Genomic DNA, 22,856 nt, shown 5'->3' on the forward strand with positions numbered 1-22,856 from the left:
TCATATTAATGAGTAGTGTCGGTTCATACCGAAAACCATTTTTTATTTTTGTTATGATACAGATTTTTCTTATACCGCAACACCAGTTTAAATTGCCTAAACAACATTCGGAATGTGGCGCAGCGGAAAACTGTTTAAGGGGGACCTTTTTCACTGCTACACCGCTAAACAAGCATACAATGGATTACATTTGTTAGTAGAGGTATTGCACGGTGAAAATGGACAGAGAACATTCGGAAACTGAAGCTGTAGCAGACGATTTGAACATGATGACACAGAATAACTTTTGCTGGAAAGGGGAGTCATGTCTGTTGTCTAGAGATACTTTGGATTTAAAAGGTCGGATGTGGACCATTATGTTCAAATGTGAATACTGTATACTATACTATACTGTATCTATACTACTGGATAATACTGCAAGCCAAGTTGTATTTTTTTCAATACTGTGTAATGTACCTGGGTACTGTGTAATAGTGTGACATGTTGATTTTCTCGTAATTTGTTATTAAAGTAGAACATCGTAAACTAAACTTCATCTTAAAATGGAATATATAATTTACTAGATTTTCTCAAACCCCGTCATAAGTTATGTAGCACATTAAATGCTTTGTGTTGTGTTCCCGGAGCCATGTTAATTGCTACGTGCTTCTTAAACTGACTTCCTCTTCCACGAAGAGGAGGCACAGACAGCACACAGAATACATTAATTTCATGATATTCCTGCTCCCTGAACATTTAGAATGCTAAGATAAATACTTGATATAATTTTGATGATGAAATGTATTAAATCATGTATTAATCATGTGGGGGCACGGTGGCGTGGATGTTGCACTGCTGCCTCACAGCAATGGGGTCCCGGGTGTTCCCTGCTTTGAATTTGCATGTTTTTCTGGTTGGTTTACTCGGCGTGCTTCAGTTTCCTTTCAAAGTCATGTAGGATGATGGGTTTTGTTATGCTACATTAACCCTGCTAGTGTATGTATTGCTCGTATTCATCCTGCGATGTGCTGGCACCACGTTTAAGATTTCCTCCTGCCTTGCACACAGTGCTTGCTGGGATGGGCGCAACCCTGAATGGTCGGCATAATTAAACATGTATAACAAAGGTTTTTTTTTTTTTTTAAAGTTCTGAGCACTCCATGGTCAAAGTTTTTAACTAGTTTTAATTTCACAAGGACGTTTATCGTGTGGCGATTGGTTATGTAGAGAAACAAAAAGGAAGGATAGGAACTGGGGTTTTTATAAGTCAGAAAGAGACAGCATGAATATGAGCACACTCTTACACTAGGGCCAATTTAACATAACAAAACCACACATCCTACATGACTTTGACATGAAACTGAAGCACGCCTAGTAAACCCACCAGAAAAACATGCAAACTCAAGGCAAGGAATACCTGGGACCCCTTGCTGCAAAGCAGCAGTGCAACCTCCACGCCACCGTGCCCCCACGTGTTTAATACTTGCATTAATGCATTTCATTATGAAATATCAAGTATTTTCTTAGAATACATTAATTTCACCATATTCCTGCTCCCTGAACATTTAGAATGATGTGTGGTAATCACTGCCTGCGCCTCTTCTTAGTGCAAGAGGAATTCAGTTTAAGAAGCACATACGGTGCATCCGGAAAGTATTCACAGCACATCACTTTTTCCACATTTTGTTATGTTACAGCCTTATTCCAAAATGGATTAAATTCATTTTATTCCTCAGAATTCTACACACAACACCCCATAATGACAACGTGAAAAAAGTTTACTTGAGGTTTTTGCAAATTTATTAAAAATAAAAAAACTGAGAAATCACACGTACATAAGTATTCACAGCCTTTGCTCAATACTTTGTTGATGCACCTTTGGCAGCAATTACAGCCTCAAGTCTTTTTGAATATGATGCCACAAGCTTGGCACACCTATCCTTGACCAGTTTCGCCCATTCCTCTTTACAGCACCTCTCAAGCTCCATCAGGTTGTATGGGAAGCGTCGGTGCACAGCCATTTTAAGTTCTCTCCAGAGATGTTCAATCGGATTTAAGTCTAGGCTTTGGCTGGGCCACTGAAGGACATTCACAGAGTTGTCCTGAAGCCACTTCTTTGATATCTTGGCTGTGTGCTTAGGGTCGTTGTCCTGCTGAAAGATTAACCGTCGCCCCAGTCTGAGGTCAAGAGCGCTCTGGAGCAGGTTTTCATTCAGGATGTGTCTGTACATTGCTGCAGTCATCTTTTCCTTTATCCTGACTAGTCTCCCAGTTCCTGCTGCTGAAAAACATCCCACAGCATGATGCTGCCACCACCATGCTTCACTGTGTAGGGATGGTATTGGCCTGGTGATGAGCGGTGCCTAGTTTCCTCCAAACATGACGCTTGGCATTCATACCAAAGAGTTCAATCTTTGTCTCATCAGACCAGAGAATTTTCTTTCTCATGGTCTGAGAGTCCTTCAGGTGCCTTTTGGCAAACTCTAGGCGGACTGCCATGTGCCTTTTACTAAGGAGTGGCTTCCGTCTGGCCACTCTACCATACAGGCCTGATTGGTGGATTGCTGCAGAGATGGTTGTCCTTCTGGAAGGTTCTCCTCTCTCCACAGAGGACCTCTGGAGCTCTGACAGAGTGACCATCGGGTTCTTGGTCACCTCCCTGACTAAGGCCCTTCTCCCCCGATCGCTCAGTTTAGATGGCCGGCCAGCTCTAGGAAGAGTCCTGGTGGTTTCGAACTTCTTCCACTTACGGATGATGGAGGCCACTGTGCTCATTGGGACCTTCAAAGCAGCAGACATTTTTCTGTAATCTTTCCCAGATTTGTGCCTCGAGACAATCCTGTCTCGGAGGTCTACAGACCATTCCTTTGACTTCATGCTTGGTTTGTGCTCTGACATGAACTGTCAACTGTGGGACCTTATATAGACAGGTGTGTGCCTTTCCAAATCATGTCCAATCAACTGAATTTGCCACAGGTGGACTGCAATTAAGCTGCAGGAACATCTCAAGGATGATCAGGGAAACAGGATGCACCTGAGCTCAATTTTGAGCTTCATGGCAAAGGCTGTGAATACTTATGTACATGTGCTTTCTCAATTTTTTTATTTTTAATAAATTTGCAAAAATCTCAAGTAAACTTTTTTCACGTTGTCATTATGGGGTGTTGTGTGTAGAATTCTGAGGAAAAAAATGAATTTAGTCCATTTTGGAATAAGGCTGTAACATAACAAAATGTGGAAAAAGTGATGCGCTGTGAATACTTTCCGGATGCACTGTACCTATTAACATGGCTCGGGGAACACTTAACACAAAGCATTTAATGTGGTACATAACTTATGACAGGGTTTGAGAAAATCTAGTAAATTAAATATTCATTTTAAGATGGTTTAGTTTATGATGATCTACTTTAATGACAAACTACGAGAATAAAATCAACATGTTGACTTTATTCTCGACATGTAGTTTTTTTTTCTTTACTGTGTACATATTTTTTTTTCTTCACCGTGGCCCTAATACGCTTCCATATATCTAGGATAAGAGAACTAGCTAATGTGGGTTCACAGTGTTTCTGGAAGTGAGCTTGCATGCTGGAGCTATTGCTGCTAATGGAAAAACCTTCATATAATAATAATAATAATGGAGTAATGGAGAAGTAATCGGATTCAAATGGACCTCGAATGGATGGTATGCCTGCTTCTTGTATAACAGCTGACCAAAACCCTTCAGCAAATTTAAAACTAATATTGAAAGTGTTTTTTAATAAAGTAACTGATACTCAAATACAACATTAGGATAACTGAAAACTAATGTAATCATTACTAAGTTATTTGTTATTAGTTGGTAATTATTAATCAAACGTTAAGGAGTTGTTTCTTTTATATTAAAAAAAAAAAAAAAAAAATCACTAAACTTTGTCTTGCCTTCTCCCCTCTGAAGGTGGAACAACAGCGAATTTCACCTGACCCACAATGGACAGTTTCTTCAAAGCAGCTGTCAGTGATTTGGATAAATTGCTGGATGATTTTGAACAGAATACAGGTAATAGTGCACATTATTAAACTTGAATTTCATACCATCTTTTACTGATTTACTTCATTTTACCATTTTATTTCCCTTCTGTGTATTAAAAATAAAGACTTTAGTGCTTTACAAGTTGTTCGTCTTTGATGCATCAAACTTTTCACAAATGTTTGTTTGATAAACATGGAATTCCAATATGAAATTAAAGTGCTGTAGCTTTTTCATGATAAATTGTCTAATGTACCTTGTAAACCAAACCAAAAATTATGAGAATTGGAACTGAGTTTTGTCCTCTATTATGTAGCTATTCGTTTGTTTTTGTGAGAAGGAATCTTTTAAAAATGCTTAATACATTTTCCCCACACATAAAGGAACTCATCATAGACTTCCAGGCAGGCATTCCTTACCCAGAATGTTTTCCTGTTGTTTCTTTTCCATAACATGTTTTTACCCTGAAGTCATTTTCTTGTGCAGATAGTGACATTATAAATGTTACCTTTAAGTATTGGTAGCTGCCCCACTTTACTATTTTTAACATACTGTTTAGAAAATTAGGAGTTGAATATAAACTTCTAATGTAGGTTTAATATTTATAAAATTAGGCAGTCTGAATTATGTTAGTTCTTAAATAAATTTGGGTAGATTGGCTTTTTTGTTACTCTTTACTAAAATCTTACTTTTTCTTTTTACTTAGATGAATTTGAATACTGCAAGACACATTCTGCAAGTTTTTGTGATTTAGCTTATCAGTCTTCCGTAGTCACTCCCCATGGATTTACACCAGAAAGTGTTTCAAACCCTGCATCAGTTTTAGAAGGCACAGATAGAGAGCACAACGTTTTTGATTCACTTGAATCCACAGAGAGACAAGAAATTTATACTAAATTATGTCAACATGCTACAAATCCTTTAACAGATTTAGACCTTCTTTCTACAGTTGACAACAGAAAGGCTAAAACAATTGATACTTGCTGTTTGGAGCATGAAATTAAACCAGTCTGTGATTTGGTTAGTGATACTGAAGCATTTATTAACCGGGACTACAGTCATAATTTATCTGAAAATGTGAATACTGTGGAAAGTCCATTGGAAGGCCGCTTACTTGTTGACCTTAGTGCTCTCCATGTGCATAATACAGGAGACGGAGTACACAATGACATCTACTTTGTGTCCAATGAACAACTTTATACCACAACAACTACAGACATTTTTGAGAATTCAAAGCATGGGGCAGACTTGAGCCAGCTTAATATAATTCTACCCTCTGTGAATAAGGATGAAAGTGTAAATTCAAACATTGACTGTTATCCAAAAGAAAATTGTACTGAAAAGATTGAGGAAAGAAATATAATAGAATGCACCCAATTTCAGAAACCCAAATCTTGTTTGATAACAAATGATCAAAGTAGCTCCAATGCTTCAGAAAGTGTGTGCCTTTCAAATTCATTTGAAAGTAATGCTCTAAAATCAGATAGTGTTTCTGATCATGATGAAACAGTACAAAATCATGCTAGTACAGAAACTGCATTGGAGCAAAAATCGTCATTGGAGCAATTAGATAAATTACTTAATGAAGAGATGTGCATTGATAATGCAGATACTCCTTTTATAAAAGGATCTGAACCAGAGAAAAGCAACAGATTTGTCTGTGGTGCAGAACATAACAGTGCCCTGCTATCATGCCTTCCAGTTTCTGTTCATAGCTCCGTAATTGCAGCAGAAAACTCTCTAAACAACAAACATGTGGCAAATGAATCTGAGAATGTGCCTTTGGGTGAGACACAGGCCCCTTACACCAGTGAGTACTTATCGAATGCACCAGAGACTTTGTTTGTGGATGTGACATGGAAACCGCAAATCCCTGAACATTCTCTAGATACAGAGGAGGCTATGCAACCAAATGTGATCTGCAGTCTTCAGAGAAGAAATACAAGTTTTGATGTACCTGAACTTGCATATGCTGATGCAGCCCAGAATCCTGAAAGCAGCAAAGTTGATAATTTGCCAAAGATGATAGCTGTGGGTATGCCCCAGAACCTTCAAAGTAATAACAGTTTACATCATGAATTAGACACTGCAGGACACAGTGTGATGATAAAGCACAGTACAGGAAACAGTGAATGTTTGCATGAAGAAAATAAGACAGGAATAAAAACACCAATAGTTGATGACAAAAACCCTGCTTTTGTAGTGGAGGGAACTACAAATGTTGATCACATTGGTCCTGATACGACCTGCAACGGCAGCCAGCCTGATATCACAGGAGTCCTTGATATACCGCCACCTATAACATGTGTTGTGTCTAATGCAATTGACAATGTTAATGGATTAGTAAATCCAGAGGATGTTACTGACTCTAATCAGGTTGATACCATTGACTACAGTTCCTTGACGGAAAGCATATCCTTCTCTTTGGATTTTTCTAATAACATAATTTCCAATAAAGATGTGGTGGATGACTTCTGTTTGGGTGGCATGGTGACTGATGAAGAGCTAGATGCATTTTTACGAGAACAAGCCCTTAAAAGTATGGATTCCGAAACGCCCGACTCAGCAGAAGAAGGTTTTTTAAAAATAAATGATGACCCTGTCCAAAACTCTCGGGCTGACAAGAGTATCTTTAATAGTGCTGATGATGCTGTGAATGCTGAGTCTGAACTGCCAGAGTCTGAGAGAACTTTTTCTAGAGTAGATACTCCTGTTTGTTCCAAGGAAACAGATTTCCTAAATGATAGTAAGGAAAGTAGTAAATACTTAAATGAAGGGATGGAAAGAGGTGATTTAGTTTTGATTAAATCAATTTCTAGTATTCCTTCAGTTAATCAGATTGTTAGTAATGAAAGTGTTCATTTTGGAGGAGCAAGACCTAAGCAGCTTTTTATGCATCCTTCAAGATCTTTACAAAAAAATCCCAAGAATGATAATGAAAGTGACAACTGCAGTCATGGATTATATTCCGCAGAGGAAGAACCTGTTAACACTAATTTAGCTAATACTCCAGAAATTTGCCAAGATAAATTATTCACAGGTCCTGAATACTGTAACTCTGAGAGCAAAGATCATTTAAGTGAGACTGAAGAGACTTCTGACTCTTTGACTGTTCTTGCAAATGTAGAAGATGACCTTGGGGAATCATTTCTTCCTAATGATAAGCTGACAAAAGAGACATCAAGTTTAGGACTGAAGCAACCTTTCTGGGTACCTGATTCAGATGCACCAAAATGCATGCGGTGCCATTGCCGGTTCACTTTCACTAAACGAAGGCATCACTGTCGAGCATGTGGAAAAGTAAGTTAACTGTGAAGTTTTACTTGAAGTGTAACTGTAATGAAGATAAAAAATACTGAGTTTTTTTCTGTTATCACAGGTAAAAATTTTTTCTTGAACCGCCTCTCAGAAAAAAATGGTAATTAAATAAACAAAGCTTCAAGTGAAGTTGCAGTTGCCCCCCTCACTTTTCTCTTACAAGGAAAATGTTTTTGTAATTATGGGAGACACAAGGCGGTAATTCTCTTAAGTCCTTTTTTACTCATATATATGCTACTGAATTCGGCATCCTTTTTTTTCTTTTTTTGCTTGATTTTTTTTTTCCTTCTTTTTTCAGTGTGTCAGCTATTCCCATCTCAAATGCTTGCATGTTAGGAAATTTCATGAATCTGAATAGGTCTTCTATGGATGACTGGATCCTCGGTTGGTTCCTTCCTTGTTCTAGGCATTGATATTATCGGCTCAAGCCCCTAACCCCATGATTTGGAGTTAATTAAGTAGCTTTGAAAATTTTATGTAATTTGAAATTATTATCATTTATGGCAAATTGTGAACTGTAATTATGACCTGCCCTTATTTCATTGGCTAGGTCAGACATATTTAAATAAAACCTGTTTGCTTTCTTTAAAAACATATTTTTAAAATTCTTTTCAATTTTCAGAAACATTGCCGCATGTGGTCATTTTAAATTTAAATCCTCATATTTGAAAATCATGTAACTAGAAACCTTAAGCAACTGGGAGAAAAGAAGGAAATGAACTTAAAAAATGGAACATGCTAGCATAATTTTGGAGCATGTTGTTTTAGTTAGTTTTCTCCTTTAGTACACTGAACACATTTTTAGAACACCTCTGTTTTTTCCAATTTTTATGGAAATGCATGCAGTTTAATTTCTTAATGTTTTATGAAATTAAAGCACAGAACAAATAATGGCAAATAAAAAAGGCAAGGAATCATTAAGTGTACAAAATTTTATTCAAATATTTGATTCATCAGAGTTGCCACCTTTTGCTGATATAACTGGCAAACTGTGGTAACCCTTTTGATTCTGAATGCCACTCGGTATAAGTCAACAGCTCTGCTTTCAGCAAGAAAACCTCAGACCATCACACTTCCTCCTCCATGTATGAAAGTTAGTGTCACATACTGGACCAAAGATTTTAAATTTTGATTCACCGGTCCATAAGACTTTCTACCAGTCCGCAGTAATCCACAGCCGGTATTTCAGGGCCCTGTTTTGTTCTTTAAGCAATGCCTTTCTTACTGCCGCTTGCCCTGCAGCACAAAGGAGTTGTTCCCTGAATAAATTTCCATTTGTAATATCCTGAAATTTCATTCTTTCAGATTTTGCTAACCTAAACATTACATTTTAATCTGGCAGTTTACTGCTTACGTTTTTGCCATTTTTAGTCATTCATTGCATTGCAGCTGATTGAATTTGAAAAAATACTGAGGTGTTCTAAATTGTTTGACCGGTAGTGTATGCTCTGCTTTTTCTTGAACAAACACTGCTTGTTTTAGGTGGATTATCGTCAATTTTACACTCGAAGATCCTCAGTGTGAATGTATACCATGAGATCACAAAGATTATGCATTGCATGCATTGGATGGATTTTTACAGTTTGTGTAAAACCTGGTTACAACTTGACCAATGCATTTCAAAGTGAGTTATGAAGCTTGTGGTAATGAAAATGTTTTGCATATTCAACTGAGAACGTGACAGATCTCAAAACAATCTTATCTGTGCTTACAGATAAGCTTAAAAGTGCTTATCTGCACAAGCACTTTTTAAAGTGAGGAAGTTTCTGCCTCAACTACTGTTTTACTCAAATGTAATTTTTCACCACCAGTGAGAAGCATCTAATGGCAAACATTTAGCTACTCTTAGTCTCGACTTAAGAGGATGGTACAATTCAGTACCCGTGGAAAGAATGAAATAACATATGTACCCTGATGCTGTGCATCTCAGCTCCAGCATAATTTGTTCTATTAATAATTTCCCCTTCCAGTCTTATTTTTTTACATGCAACAACTGCAGGATGTTTTTAAGTCTAAACTGGACATTAAATGCATATAAATGGAGTGACTGCATCTCTCTACATCAACAACCTTCTCCATCACTTTGCTCCTGTTCAGCCACTAAGGGCCTCTGATTCTGGCAATCTTGTTGTGCCCCACACTAACCTGCACTCTATGGGTGACAGGGCCTTTAGCTGTATAGTGCCCAGACTTTAGAATGACCTTCCAAAATTAATTAGATCAGCTGACTAAATTCATTCTTTTTAAAAACAACTTAAAACTCCTCTATTCAGGAAGGCGTTTAATTTAACCTGACATTCTGCCCCCTCTTGCAGTCTTCATCTCTGTCCAGATCCTCAGTATAATATGTGTGTGTCTACTAGGCTTTTCTTTTAGTATTGAATTTAGTGTTTTACTCTGGTTTGTCTTTTATTCTACTTAATGCTTTGTGTGTCCTGTATCAATCTGTTTTAGTCTTCTATTCAGGAAATGTTTTTATCCAATGTTACATATCCCTGCTGTTTCTTTCTGAGACTCTATGAAGCATCTTGAGCATGGAAAAGGTGCTATATAAATAAAATGTATTATTATTATTTCTTAAATTAATGACTGTACTCAATTCCCTGTAATATTAAAATGAACTGAGTCTAAACTATCATCACTTCAAATTGTAATGCAGATATGTGTTCCTTTGATTTTTGTGCTGATGGTACAGACTTCATCCTGTTCTTAGCTTTACTGCCTACTATAAAACTTCTGGAATAAAAGTTTTGATAGCTAATCACTCTATCGTCACAAGACCATATCATTGTGATAGATTGGTCACATTGGTAACCACTCATACTAGTGGGTTAATAGGTGGGCTCCAGTTATTACCCCATCGGGACATTTTTTGATGGTAGATGTGTGCAGCATTATTTCCTAGGTACAGTAACCTAAACCAGTACATTGCCATAATCTTGTCATATGCGTGATTTGTCCAGTATCATTCAGAGTTTGTGAAATTCTAAGTACAGCTCCAAGCCCACTTTTTAATTTCAGTTCAATGTGCTAGTAAGAATGAAGTAAATAAGAATGAAATAATTATTAAATCTGTTGCTATTATTTCTTGTAATAATCAGCCATGAGCTGGAGTAAAGCACTTAAGCTTTGATTTAAGAGAATTATCAGTGTCTGTACCTTGATGTAGAGCAATAATCACAACAGAAATTAACAGGAGTCCAGAGACAAATCCAATTGATAACTACTTTATTTCAAACGTGAGCCTCAATGTAAAAGAGCAGTCTGATGCAATCAAAGTAACATTGGATGGATGTATTAGTTTATATGGATATACTCCATACCAAGGAGTGGTATTTTTAATTGCCAAAATAAAAGTCCCTTTTAAAAACGGACAAAACACCCAAGAAGTCCTATCTAACAACTTATAATGAAGCTCAGTGAGAGAGTACTACTGCTGACACATTTATTGCCTGTTTCGAGTTAAGGTGGTGAGGTGATTCTTGGTAGTAAAACAGAGATTTGTAAACCACCATTTAAAAAGTGATGTCACAAATCAGATGTAGAACTTGAGTAAGGTAATGTCATTTATATTTTTGTCAACTTTAAGATTTTTTTTTTTTTTTTTTTTTTTTTAATGCAGTAGCTGCCTTATTGATTGTTATCCATACACACTGTAAAGGGTAGCTTATTGTCAATAACTACTTGTCTAAAGTCAGTCATTTATTGGTTTAATTGTGAAGATTTGGTATTTGGGATGACAGTTGTCTGTTTTCAGAGTTCGGATACCTTTTTGAATTTTGGAGACATCAGAAACATGTAGAATAAAATCACTTGTGATCTTTTTGTAAAAGAAAAAAGTAAAGATTATTTCCATGCTGAAAACAAAAAAGAGACATAACATTTCAACTTTGTACAAAGAGAGGCTGAATCCTAGCTCCAGTACTACTTGTGGTCATTTTATATATGATTTCTGAAATTTTAATTTCTGTGTCCAAAACCTTTGGCCAGGCAGTGGTTCAAAAAGCCTTAATTTCCAGTTGGTTTACAGCCTTCACTTTGAATACCTGCCATCATTTGGACTGCCCTCCTGTTTGGTGCTGTTTTCTGCTTGGAGCCCAGTGTTTGTGGGATAGGCTTCAGCCCCTGTGACCCTAAATTAGATTAAGCGGTTTTGAGAATGTTATTTTTATAATTTTACATAACAAGCTTTGTTCACATCTGATCTCGTCTTTAAACTGCTTGATGCCATACACCAATCAGCCAACACTGACAGGTGAAGTGAGTAATATTGATTACTTTGTTACAATGGCACCTGGCATATTAGACAGCAAGTGAACAGTCAGTTCTTGAAGGTGTGATGTGTTGGAAGGAGGAAAAATGGGCAAGTGTTAAGATCTGAGCAACTTTGAAGACTAGATTTTTGGGATTGGGCATCTCAAAAACGGTAGATCTTCTGGGGTATTCCTGGTATGCAGTGGTTAGTGTTTACCAAAATTGGTCCAAAGAATGACAACTGGTGAACCACAAACGGGGTTATGGGCACCAAGAGCTCACTGATGCAGGTGGGGGAGTGAAGGTTAGCCCATCTTGTCCAGTTCTACAGAAGAGCTTCTATAGCACAAATTGCTGAAAAACTTAATACTAGCCATGAGAGAAAGGTGTCCGTACACATAGTGTATTGCAGCTTGCTGCACAGCTGCAGACTGGTCCGAGTGACCTGGACCATAGAAAAATGTGGCCTGGTCTGATGAGTCATTTTTTGATAGATCATGTGGATGCTGTGTTTGTATATGTTGCCCTGGTAAAGAGATGGCAGCAGGGTGCTTTGGTTGAGGAAGGCAAGTTGGCACAGGGAGCGTGATGCTCTGTGCAGTGTTCTACTGGGGATTCAGGTGAATGTTACTTTAACATATACCACCTACCTAAAGATTATTACAAACCACGTACACCCCTTCAAGGCAAAGGTATTATTCCCTGATGGCAGTGGCCTCTTCTAGCAGGATTATGCACCCTGCTTCACTCCAAAAATCATTCAGTAATGGTTTAAGAAACATGACAAAGAGTTTAAGCTGTTTAATTGATCTTCAAATTCCGCAATCTCAATCTGATCAAGCATCTGTGGGATATGCTGGAGAAACGAGTCCAATCCACTGACGCCCCACCTCACAACTTACAGTACTTTTACATTTTTAGTTCTTCATGGCTTTGTATTTGACTTATTTGACCAGAATAATAACCACCTTGCGGAATTGGTTATAGCTTTGTGTAATCGTTCATAGTTTACAAGTATTCACTTATTTCGTTAATTTCTTTCTAAAGTAAACATAGCCGTAAATATTTAGAAGGATTTGTACACACCTATGGTCAGATAAGCCCAGTGGGGTTTAACTTTAGATTTATCTAAACGTTAAACCCATAATGCCAAGCAGCCACTCCTGTTGTGATGGGTTGGGAAGGTGACATACTGATAAAAATCCAAAAGGGTGTTTTTTATTATTATTAACATTTTGGTGAACTTATAAAAAGCAAGTAACATTCCATACAAGCAAGTCAAACTTGACAAAACTAAGATCAAATCAATCGCTACCCATGAGAAAGAGAGCTAGGCCAACAGACAGAGTAAAACTTTAAGAGTAGAATAAATAAGGAAAGAAAATCCTTTCCCTCAATTTAAATGCTTATTCTAGAATGTTATTGATTAGATTTAGGTTTTAAAAAAGTTTTGCACAGATCCTCGAAGTGAGAATTTGATTTTCTCCAATTTCAAATACAGTGATCCCTCGCTATATCGCGCTTCGCCTTTCGCGGCTTCACTCCATCGCGGATTTTATATGTAAGCATATTTAAATATATATCGCGGATTTTTTGCTGGTTCGCGGATTTCTGCGGACAATGGGTCTTTTAATTTCTGGTACATGCTTCCTCAGTTGGTTTGCCCAGTTGATTTCATACAAGGGACGCTATTGGCAGATGGCTGAGAAGCTAGATTGCTTACTTTTCTCTCTTTCTTGCGCTGACTATCTGTGATCCTGACGTATGGGGATTGAGCAGGGGGGCTGTTCGCACACCTAGACGATACGGACACTCGTCTAAAAATGCTGAAAGATTATCTTCACGTTGCTATCTTTTGTGCAGCTGCTTCCTGAAACGACATGCTGCACAGTGCTTCGCATACTTAAAAGCTCGAAGGGCACGTATTGATTTTTGAATGAAAAACAAACTCTGTCTCTGTCTCTCTCTCTCTCTCTCTCTCTCTCTCTCTCTCTCTCTCCCTCTCTCCCACTCTCCCTGCTCCTGACGGTGGGGGTGTGAGCTGCCGCCTTCAACAGCTTTGTGCCGCGGTGCTTCGCATACTTAAAAGCCAAACAGCCCTATTGATTTGTTTGCTAGAGATTGTTTTCTCTATCTATGTGACATTCTGTGCTCCTGACACGCACTCCTTTGAAGAGGAAGATATGTTTGCATTCTTTTAATTGTGAGACTGAACTGTCATCTCTGTCTTGTCATGGAGCACAGTTTAAACTTTTGAAAAAGAGACAAATGTTTGTTTGCAGTGTTTGAATAACATTCCTGTCTCTCTACAACCTCCTGTGTTTCTGCGCAAATCTGTGACCCAAGCATGACAATATAAAAATAACCATATAAACATATGGTTTCTACTTCGTGGATTTTCTTATTTCGCGGGTGGCTCTGGAACGCAACCCCCGCGATGGAGGAGGGATTACTGTAGTATGTAACATCAGTTACCCACTGACTTAACAGAAGTTAGTTTGGATTCTTTCAGTTGAGCAAGATAAGTCTACATGCTCATAGTGAAGTAAAGGCAGCTACAGTTTGTTTGCCCAACTCCACTTTAAGCCCATCTGAGAGTACACCAAACACAGCTTTTCTGTTAGTAATTTAATTATTTATAGTCTTGCTCATGCATATGGAAAGAAAAATGTGACGATGTGTAAATGAAAACACAGTGGACATTTTTGTGCAAGTATACTGTTTACTCCCATTGGAGGATAAAAAAAACTGCAAAATGATCAGTGTTATTTGATATATTATTAAAGACTAACGGTTTGCTGGCATATACAAAAAAAACCCCACCAATGTAGTTCTGTGCATTTTTTTGAATACTCATTTAGAGTTCAAATTGCAATGAATCAAAGATCCTGATTGTCATGCACATATTCATATTGTAATGCATACCTGGACATCCCTGTGTTACAAGTGTAAAAATGATTAACAAATGTTTGTTTTTGAGGCACTTGCAGAAGAATTGGATCACTTAAAATAAGAAAATAGAAGTGACTGAATTTATTTAATCTTATTTAATTTAATCTAGTGGGTAGCGCTGCTGCCTCGCACTTAGGAGACCTGGGTTCGCTTCCCAGGTCCTCCGTGCGTTGAGTTTGCATGTTCTCCCCATGCCTGTGTGGGTTTCCTCCTGGTGCTCCGGTTTCCACCCACAGTCCAAAGACATGCAGGTTAGGTGCATTGGCAATTCTAAATTGTCCCTAATGTGTGTTTGGTGTATGGGTGTGTGTGTGTGTATGTGCGCCCTGCGGTGCACCCTGCCCGGGGTTTGTTTCCTGCCTTGCGCCCTGTGTTGGCTGGGATTGGCTCCAGCAGACCCCCGTGACCCTGTAGTTAGGATATAGCGGGTTGGATAATAGATGGATGGATGAAGTTTTAAATGTTAGTGATTTACAAAATTAAATCAGAACACAAGCTTTATACTGTTACTTATTTCAGAGGTTGTAGCAGTTGGAGTTTTGTGAGGTTGTGGCAAATGAGTTTTGGAGGTCCTTAGAGAGGTTCCAGCAAACAATTTCATAACTTAGATGGGACAAACAGACCGTTTTTAGCAAGGATGGGATAATGGTGGTTCAGTTGCATGGAGCACTTAGGAGAAACTCCTAAACTCATTGAATATGCACTCCTTGAATGTTGCAGTGCTAGAACCATTGGTTATTGCTGCATACATTCCTGATATTCGTAGCAGGGGTGTTTAAGTTCTGACCAGAAAATTCTGTAATTCTGGAAGCAATGTATCATTGTTGGTAGTTGTGTTGAGTACCATGCTACTCTAGTGTTGCATAGATGATGGGTGAGAATCCAAGGGGGATAATGTGGTGTGTTCTAGTTACTGAGGGGTCTCCCTACTCAGCCTCCCTGTGAAAGCCTATGCCACTGTGCTAGAATGGAGATTCAGTCCAATAATTAAAACCTCAGGTCTAGCAGTAGAAGTAGAGATTTTTGACTTGGTCCTGGATCAGTGGATCAACTCTTTGCTTTTGCTCAGTGAAAGTTATATTTGTACACTTAACATTAAATTTAGTTCTTAGTCTTTGTTGGTGAGTCTGCTAAAGTGTGTATCTTGTTCATGATATTCATGGGCAAGATTTTAGGGTTTTGACTTGGAGAGTATCAAGTTTGGGATGCAAGGGTTATATTTTAGTTATTTGAAAGTTATGTTTTTTCATTAGTTTCGTGAAACGTAGATCTCCAGTAAACAGGTTTGCCTCCGAGTCTGTGGTGCAGTTGGAGTAAGAAGTACTATGACCTCCAAAACTGAAGTCCTGATACTGTCCACAAAAATATTAGGTTGGTTTCTCCATTTAATGTATGTGCAACAGAAACAAATAGCTCAGTGTCTTCAACAGTGAGAATAGTTTTTGTAAGACTGATCAATGCCTCTGCGCAGCGGCATCAATTATGACCCTGTTTTGGACTGTGATAGTGGGCACAGCTTTTGATTTGCTCATTAATCTTCATGACCATCCCCACCTATCTTAATGAGCTGAAATAAGAGGTCAAAATGATTTTTGTAATTTATATGTGGTGCTCAGCAGTACTGGAGGACCTATGGGCTGAATTGCTGCCTCACTACATCAAGTGGATTCAGTTGAGGTGGTGTGAGCCTACAGACAGAATGTCCCAGGTACATCCCTATGGAAGCTGTACAAAGCAGAGCTCAGTATAAGAAAATCCTGTACAGAGCTTATATCTCTTGACTGACCTGATAGTATCTGGGCAGTCCCAAGAGAAGGGGTTAGAAGTTGGTAAGGATCTGGTGGCCTGCTCAGCTTATCTCATCTCAGCATGTTGCCACTGTGTCCCTTTCTCAGGATAAGCAGACTGAAAGTGAAATGGAGAGGTTGTACCAAGTCTTAGATAAATAGGAATGAATAGTAATTACATCTATTGGTCATTATAAAAAGTTTTATATCATCGTGTTAGAATAAATCCCTATTTTTTATTTTACTGTAATCTGTTCCTCATTGACTGATTATTATTTACAAAGGTAGCAGTTCTTGATACCAATATAATGTAATGCAAAGTCATTTCTAATCATGGATCAATTTTTCTTTGTATTAATGTAGTTTTGATCAAACTAATGAAAAATTTTGTGACCTAATTTGATAATTGATTTTGTTAATATTCTTGCATTTTATATAAATGTTTTTACTTACCATAGCCATTTTGCCTATGTATTATGGTGTATTTAATAATGCATAAAAAGGCAAAAATGCTATAAAGCAGCTAAAAAGTTCCAAAACCCTTATTATCATTTACCGTATTACCCTTCTTATTCTCTAGGTGTTTTGTGGGGTATGCTGTAATAGGAAATGCAAGCTAGAGTACATGGAAAAAGAAGCAAGAGTTTGTGCAATATGCTATGAGACTATTCATAAAGGTAAGTGCATGTTGACTACATTTACATTTTAACATTAAAATGCTCATTTTAATGGGGCATGGGTAGTGGTGTAAGTTTGAGTGTTGTACACCTACAATTCAGAACATTTCAACTTCTGAATGACTGCAGTAAAAGCCCAAATGTGTAATACTTCATATATTTTTATCAAAGTGGTATTAAATCATGCATTTGTGCAGTGCAATTCACAAGAGTGTATGTATAGCAGAAAATAAACCCAGTCTCTGGCTATCTTATTACTTACGTATTATTCACATATGAAATATCATGTGAAATACAGTTTTTTTTTTTCCTTTGGATGACAATGGAAAGATTGTTCATGGTTTTGAATTCTAATGTGTATTTGATGGAATGTTCTTCCATGTAGCACCAGTCCTGCAATATTTTAAAAGCCTCTAGAAATGAATTTGTAGAAGTGACTTGCTCTCATTTATTACATAGGTACGTGGTCAATGAGAAGCCATGGAATGATACAATTGTCTTAACAGTTTGCAGTAGAGTCTCCAACGATTGAATGTCCTTTTTCAGAGGAGTGGTAGCTATTTCTCTTGGGTACAGCCCTGATGGGATGACTGCTGTTCAAAAAGTAGCCATAAACACGTTCTACTGACCAATAGACCAATGCCATGTATGCATTAGGTTCTTCTACCAGTTTACCACGTTCAGTGATCTATTTGCACATTCTCCAGACCACTACATGTTTTAACTTTCTTCTGTCAGAATGGGACAGTGCACCTGCTCTAAAAAGGGTCATTAAAGAAGGTTACCAATTACAGTCCTGCAATAGTTACACCTGATTGGAAAGATTATTTGTCTTATATCACTGTTTGTTATCTAGTAGTGGCTGAACTTTGGCCAGAAAAGTGCTAGACAGAGGAGGTTGCTGACTGCTGTATTTTGTCTTCACCTTATCCCATTTCCTTGCTCTCTTTATTTAGGTTGTTTCTAGGTTGAGTTGTGTATCAGTAGAAGATAACTGGCAATAACAGCTCTGTATTAAACAGAGTAAAAGTTGAACACTAAATATTTACTTTGATGTTTTAAAGGGATTTGATGAGAAGTAGGGATTCTCCAATCAGGTTTTTTAAGGAAAATTCTGATCACCAATTTCATATTACTTGATCTGCCAATCAAGATTTTTTTTTTGTAAATTTCTTTATCCCTTTAAAAAAATTATACACCAATCTCCTACATAAACCAGAGAAATAAAAGCCTTGTCTTATATTAAAGAGTATTTTTATAATTAATATATGGACCATAGATGTTAACTGTTCATTTTTATTAACAAAATGAAATTCTGTAGGCTTATTGTTCAGTGACCATGAAATACTAAAATAAATAACATTTCCTTAAAATAAATACATTAATAAAATATGTAAAAAATATTTATCCATAATACATATGGCATAAAAGAAATATATAATTGTCAATTTATTTATAGAGCACATTTAAAACTACATCAGTGATGCTGTAGTCAAAGTGCTTTTCATTAAAACATACAGTCAGTCAGTCATTTGCCAACCTGCTTTATCCTAACACAGGGTAACGGGAGGTCTGCTGGAGCCAATCCCAGCCAGCACAAGGCAGGAACAAACGGCCGGCAGGGCGCCAGCCCACTGCAGGGCACACACACCAAGCACACACTAGGGACAATTTAGGATTGCCAATACACCTAACCTGCATGTCTTTGGACTGTGGCAGGAAACCCACGCAGACACAGGGAGAACATGCAAACTCCACTCAGGGAGGACCCGGGAAGTGAACTCAGGTCTCCTTACTGCAAGGCATTAAAACATACAATGAATAGAAATAAAATACAATAAAATGAAATGCAGCCAGCCGTGAGTTAAAGAAAAGAAAGAAGATGACTAAAAGTAGGGTAACCATCAGTACCAGTGAAAGTCACTGAAAGCTAGAGAATAGAAATGAGTCTTCAATGTTTTAAACAGTTCAATTGAAGGTGACTCCTTAATGTAATGAGGTAAAGAGTTTGACAGATGAGTTGCAGCAGCTACAAAAGCCCTGTCCCCCTTAGTTTTACGTTTAGTGCGAGGGACCATAAGTGAGAACTGACTGGTAGATCTAAGTTCTGTGGATGGCTGGTGTAAAAAAACACAATTCAGATAAATAGGCAGGAGCATACCCATGTAATGATTTAAAAACTAGCAACAAAAATTTAAAGTCAATTCTGAAACTAACAGACTGCCAGTGTAAAGAAGCTAGTATTGCAGAAAATAATGCTCCTGTATATGCTTCTATGGTAATGCTTTTAAATAAAATGTTTCTATAACTACAAGCTGTCATATTTTTTAAGTTTTTTTCTGTTATGTACCTATTTGAAAAAATACTTAATTAAAAAAGGAGTTTTCACCATTTCTGTAAAAACAACAAATATATATGTAATAAAATATATAAATGACAAATATTCTAAACATATACTCACACAATCAATTAATTGATATTGGCAGTTAAATACTCTTTAAATGTAAATATACATGCTCTTACAGTTTTTAATCATTTTAAATCATTAATTGCACTACAGCATTTTACTGTTAAAATATACATTTACTATATTTATACAGGGGTGTTTTTGTTCAGCTAGACATTTGTTATCCATGAGGTGTAATTATAAATGCGCACATCATTTTAATAATTCAGTATTTTTTTTTTTTTACCAAAACTTATCCTGTATAACCCTCAGCAACAACTAATAAACACGATATTAATCTTTTAAAAAGCCTGTTGTTTACTAAGCAGTGTTGTCAAATTTGTCTTTATCTTTTCTTTTTCCCATTAAAGTATAAGCTATTTCATTTTAAACAAGCTTGTTGTCCAAACTCAAGCGGTGTCCATTTTAATTTAAGGAACAAAATAAAAAGGTGTGAATTCATTAAAGTAGCGCTTTTGCCATTTGTCTAACTGCACATAATGACTTCTCAGATTCCTATTTTCTGTTTATTACTCTACTTTCTTTAACATAAAGGCCAATATTCCAGTCGTCTCTTGCTCACTGATTAAACAAGCCTGCACTCACTGATCTTTATTTACATTGCAAGAAGTTTGCTGCAAAAGAAAGAGGGAGAAAAAAAAAGAACTGTTGCATTGTTTACCAATCATAAACAGCATTGTTGGTGGTGGGATTCCATCCACTCGCTAATATTTTAATCAGTCATGACAATAGTTAGTTGTTTCTTCTTTTGCAAGTTTCCTCAGCCAAAATATACACAGCACAACAAACCATACCTTTATGGATAGAATGTGATTCTCTCTTTGAATTTGACTTAATTTGAGTCCGCATTTAACTGACGAAACACTGGCATATACAGTATACTAGGGGGCTCTGCCCCCTGCTCGCTTCGCTCGCCAACCCCTGGTGTTGGGAATGACAAAGAGCGTGATGTATGAATGAGATATAGAATAGTGTGACGGTGTAGATGATGCAAATAGAAAGCAAACAATAAAGTGTGTGGCACAGTGTAAAGGTTTATTTGAAAATTTCTTTGTACACGCTGTTTAAGTGTAAAAGGTAATTCCAGCTCAGAACTTGTAAGGTCATTTAAGATGGTTATTGTTGTGATCAGAGTCAAGTTTGTCAGAGCTTAGAAAGAGTTGTGTCTCTCCAGGAAGTAATGGAATGACTTGGGTATTAATGTTTTCCACATTAATATTTTTTGGACATAATATAGTGCGTTGTGTTAAAAGGGGCATTTGGTCTAATGAGATTGCTGTTCCAAATGTCTCTGTAACTAAGTCGTCGCTGATAAAGGCTTGAGTAATTGTAATAATATGTGGCTGAAGTCCATCTGTATTGGTGAGTGTACCATCTCTCAGTTGTAATAAGCAATTGTTATGATCTGGTTCTGGACATCGTATCTTTTTTACTAACTGTATCTTTTGAAAGCAATGCCAATTGTCTGCGTATTTTAAGGTGCACTGAACAATAGCTGAGTGCATGGCATCTGGAAGAACAGCTAATCACTGTCTAAAATCTCCTCCTCATAAAAGTGAACTGAATGACAATGATTGCAAATGACATTCATTAATCCGAATGAATTTTCTTGGTGTATGTTTTCCTTGTGCCGTTTGAGAGGCGCGTTGTTGCATGTGTAGTATTTGGGACGTGTTGTTTTGGAGCTGTAATCGATTTGCCTGTGCTGTGTGAGAAGCCCGTTGTAGCCTTCGCTGCCATTAACGTACAGTGGTGTGAAAAACTATTTGCCCCCTTCCTGATTTCTTATTCTTTTGCATGTTTGTCACACAAAATGTTTCTGATCATCAAACACATGTAACCATTAGTCAAATATAACACAAGTAAACACAAAATGCAGTTTTTAAATGATGGTTTTTATTATTTAGGGAGAAAAAAAATCCAAACCTACATGGCCCTGTGTGAAAAAGTAATTGCCCCCTTGTTAAAAAATAACCTAACTGTGGTGTATCACACCTGAGTTCAATTTCCGTAGCCACCCCCAGGCCTGATTACTGCCACACCTGTTTCAATCAAGAAATCACTTAAATAGGAGCTGCCTGACACAGAGAAGTAGACCAAAAGCACCTCAAAAGCTAGACATCATGCCAAGATCCAAAGAAATTCAGGAACAAATGAGAACAGAAGTAATTGAGATCTATCAGTCTGGTAAAGGTTATAAAGCCATTTCTAAAGCTTTGGGACTCCAGCGAACCACAGTGAGAGCCATTATCCACAAATGGCAAAAACATGGAACAGTGCTGAACCTTCCCAGGAGTGGCCGGCCGACCAAAATTACCCCAAGAGCGCAGAGACGACTCATCCGAGAGGTCACAAAAGACCCCAGGACAACGGCTAAAGAACTGCAGGCCTCACTTGCCTCAATTAAGGTCAGTGTTCACGACTCCACCATAAGAAAGAGACTGGGCAAAAACGGCCTGCATGGCAGATGTCCAAGACGCAAACCACTGTTAAGCAAAAAGAACATTAGGGCTCGTCTCAATTTTGCTAAGAAACATCTCAATGATTGCCAAGACTTTTGGGAAAATACCTTGTGGACTGATGAGTCAAAAGTTGAACCTTTTGGAAGGCAAATGTCCCGTTACATCTGGTGTAAAAGGAACACAGCATTTCAAAAAAAGAACATCATACTAACAGTAAAATATGGTGGTGGTAGTGTGATGGTCTGGGGTTGTTTTGCTGCTTCAGGACCTGGAAGGCTTGCTGTGATAGATGGAACCATGAATTCTACTGTCTACCAAAAAATCCTGAAGGAGAATGTCCGGCCATCTGTTCGTCAACTCAAGCTGAAGCGATCTTGGGTGCTGCAACAGGACAATGAACCAAAACACACCAGCAAATCCACCTCTGAATGGCTGAAGAAAAACAAAATGAAGACTTTGGAGTGGCCTAGTCAAAGTCCTGACCTGAATCCAATTGAGATGCTATGGCATGACCTTAAAAAGGCGGTTCATGCTAGAAAACCCTCAAATAAAGCTGAATTACAACAATTTTGCAAAGATGAGTGGGCCAAAATTCCTCCAGAGCGCTGTAAAAGACTCATTGCAAGTTATCGCAAACGCTTCATTGCAGTTATTGCTGCTAAGGGTGGCCCAACCAGTTATTAGGTTCAGGGGGCAATTACTTTTTCACACAGGGCCATGTAGGTTTGGATTTTTTTTTTCTCCCTAAATAATAAAAACCACCATTTACAAACTGCATTTTGTGTTTACTTGTGTTATATTTGACTAATGGTTAAATGTGTTTGATGATCAGAAACATTTTGTGTGACAAACATGCAAAAGAATAAGAAATCAGGAAGGGGGCAAATAGTTTTTCACACCACTGTATGTCTGAGACGGGAGGTGTTTCGTTTTGAATCCGTGGCTGTTGCG

General features: G+C 37.6%; 2 protein-coding genes across 2 annotated transcripts in view; both read left to right on the forward strand.

Moving 5' to 3' along the window:
• The window catches only part of LOC114644969 (zinc finger FYVE domain-containing protein 16-like), a 159,473-nt gene that overhangs the window by 44,643 nt on the left and 91,974 nt on the right, over nucleotides 1-22,856 (forward strand). Inside the window, exons 3-5 of the mRNA XM_051929442.1 lie at nucleotides 3,917-4,018; nucleotides 4,695-7,288; nucleotides 16,880-16,976. Coding sequence (XP_051785402.1) covers nucleotides 3,949-4,018; nucleotides 4,695-7,288; nucleotides 16,880-16,976 — 2,761 coding nt within the window. The 5' untranslated portion in view covers nucleotides 3,917-3,948. The remainder of the gene's footprint in view (nucleotides 1-3,916; nucleotides 4,019-4,694; nucleotides 7,289-16,879; nucleotides 16,977-22,856) is intronic.
• Nucleotides 1-22,856, forward strand: part of LOC127528849 (uncharacterized) — a 479,443-nt gene that overhangs the window by 22,269 nt on the left and 434,318 nt on the right. The gene's annotated exons all lie outside the window — the stretch shown is intronic.

Source organism: Erpetoichthys calabaricus, chromosome 7 (genome assembly GCF_900747795.2).
Source record: "Erpetoichthys calabaricus chromosome 7, fErpCal1.3, whole genome shotgun sequence".
In the NCBI taxonomy this organism is placed as follows: domain Eukaryota; kingdom Metazoa; phylum Chordata; class Cladistia; order Polypteriformes; family Polypteridae; genus Erpetoichthys; species Erpetoichthys calabaricus.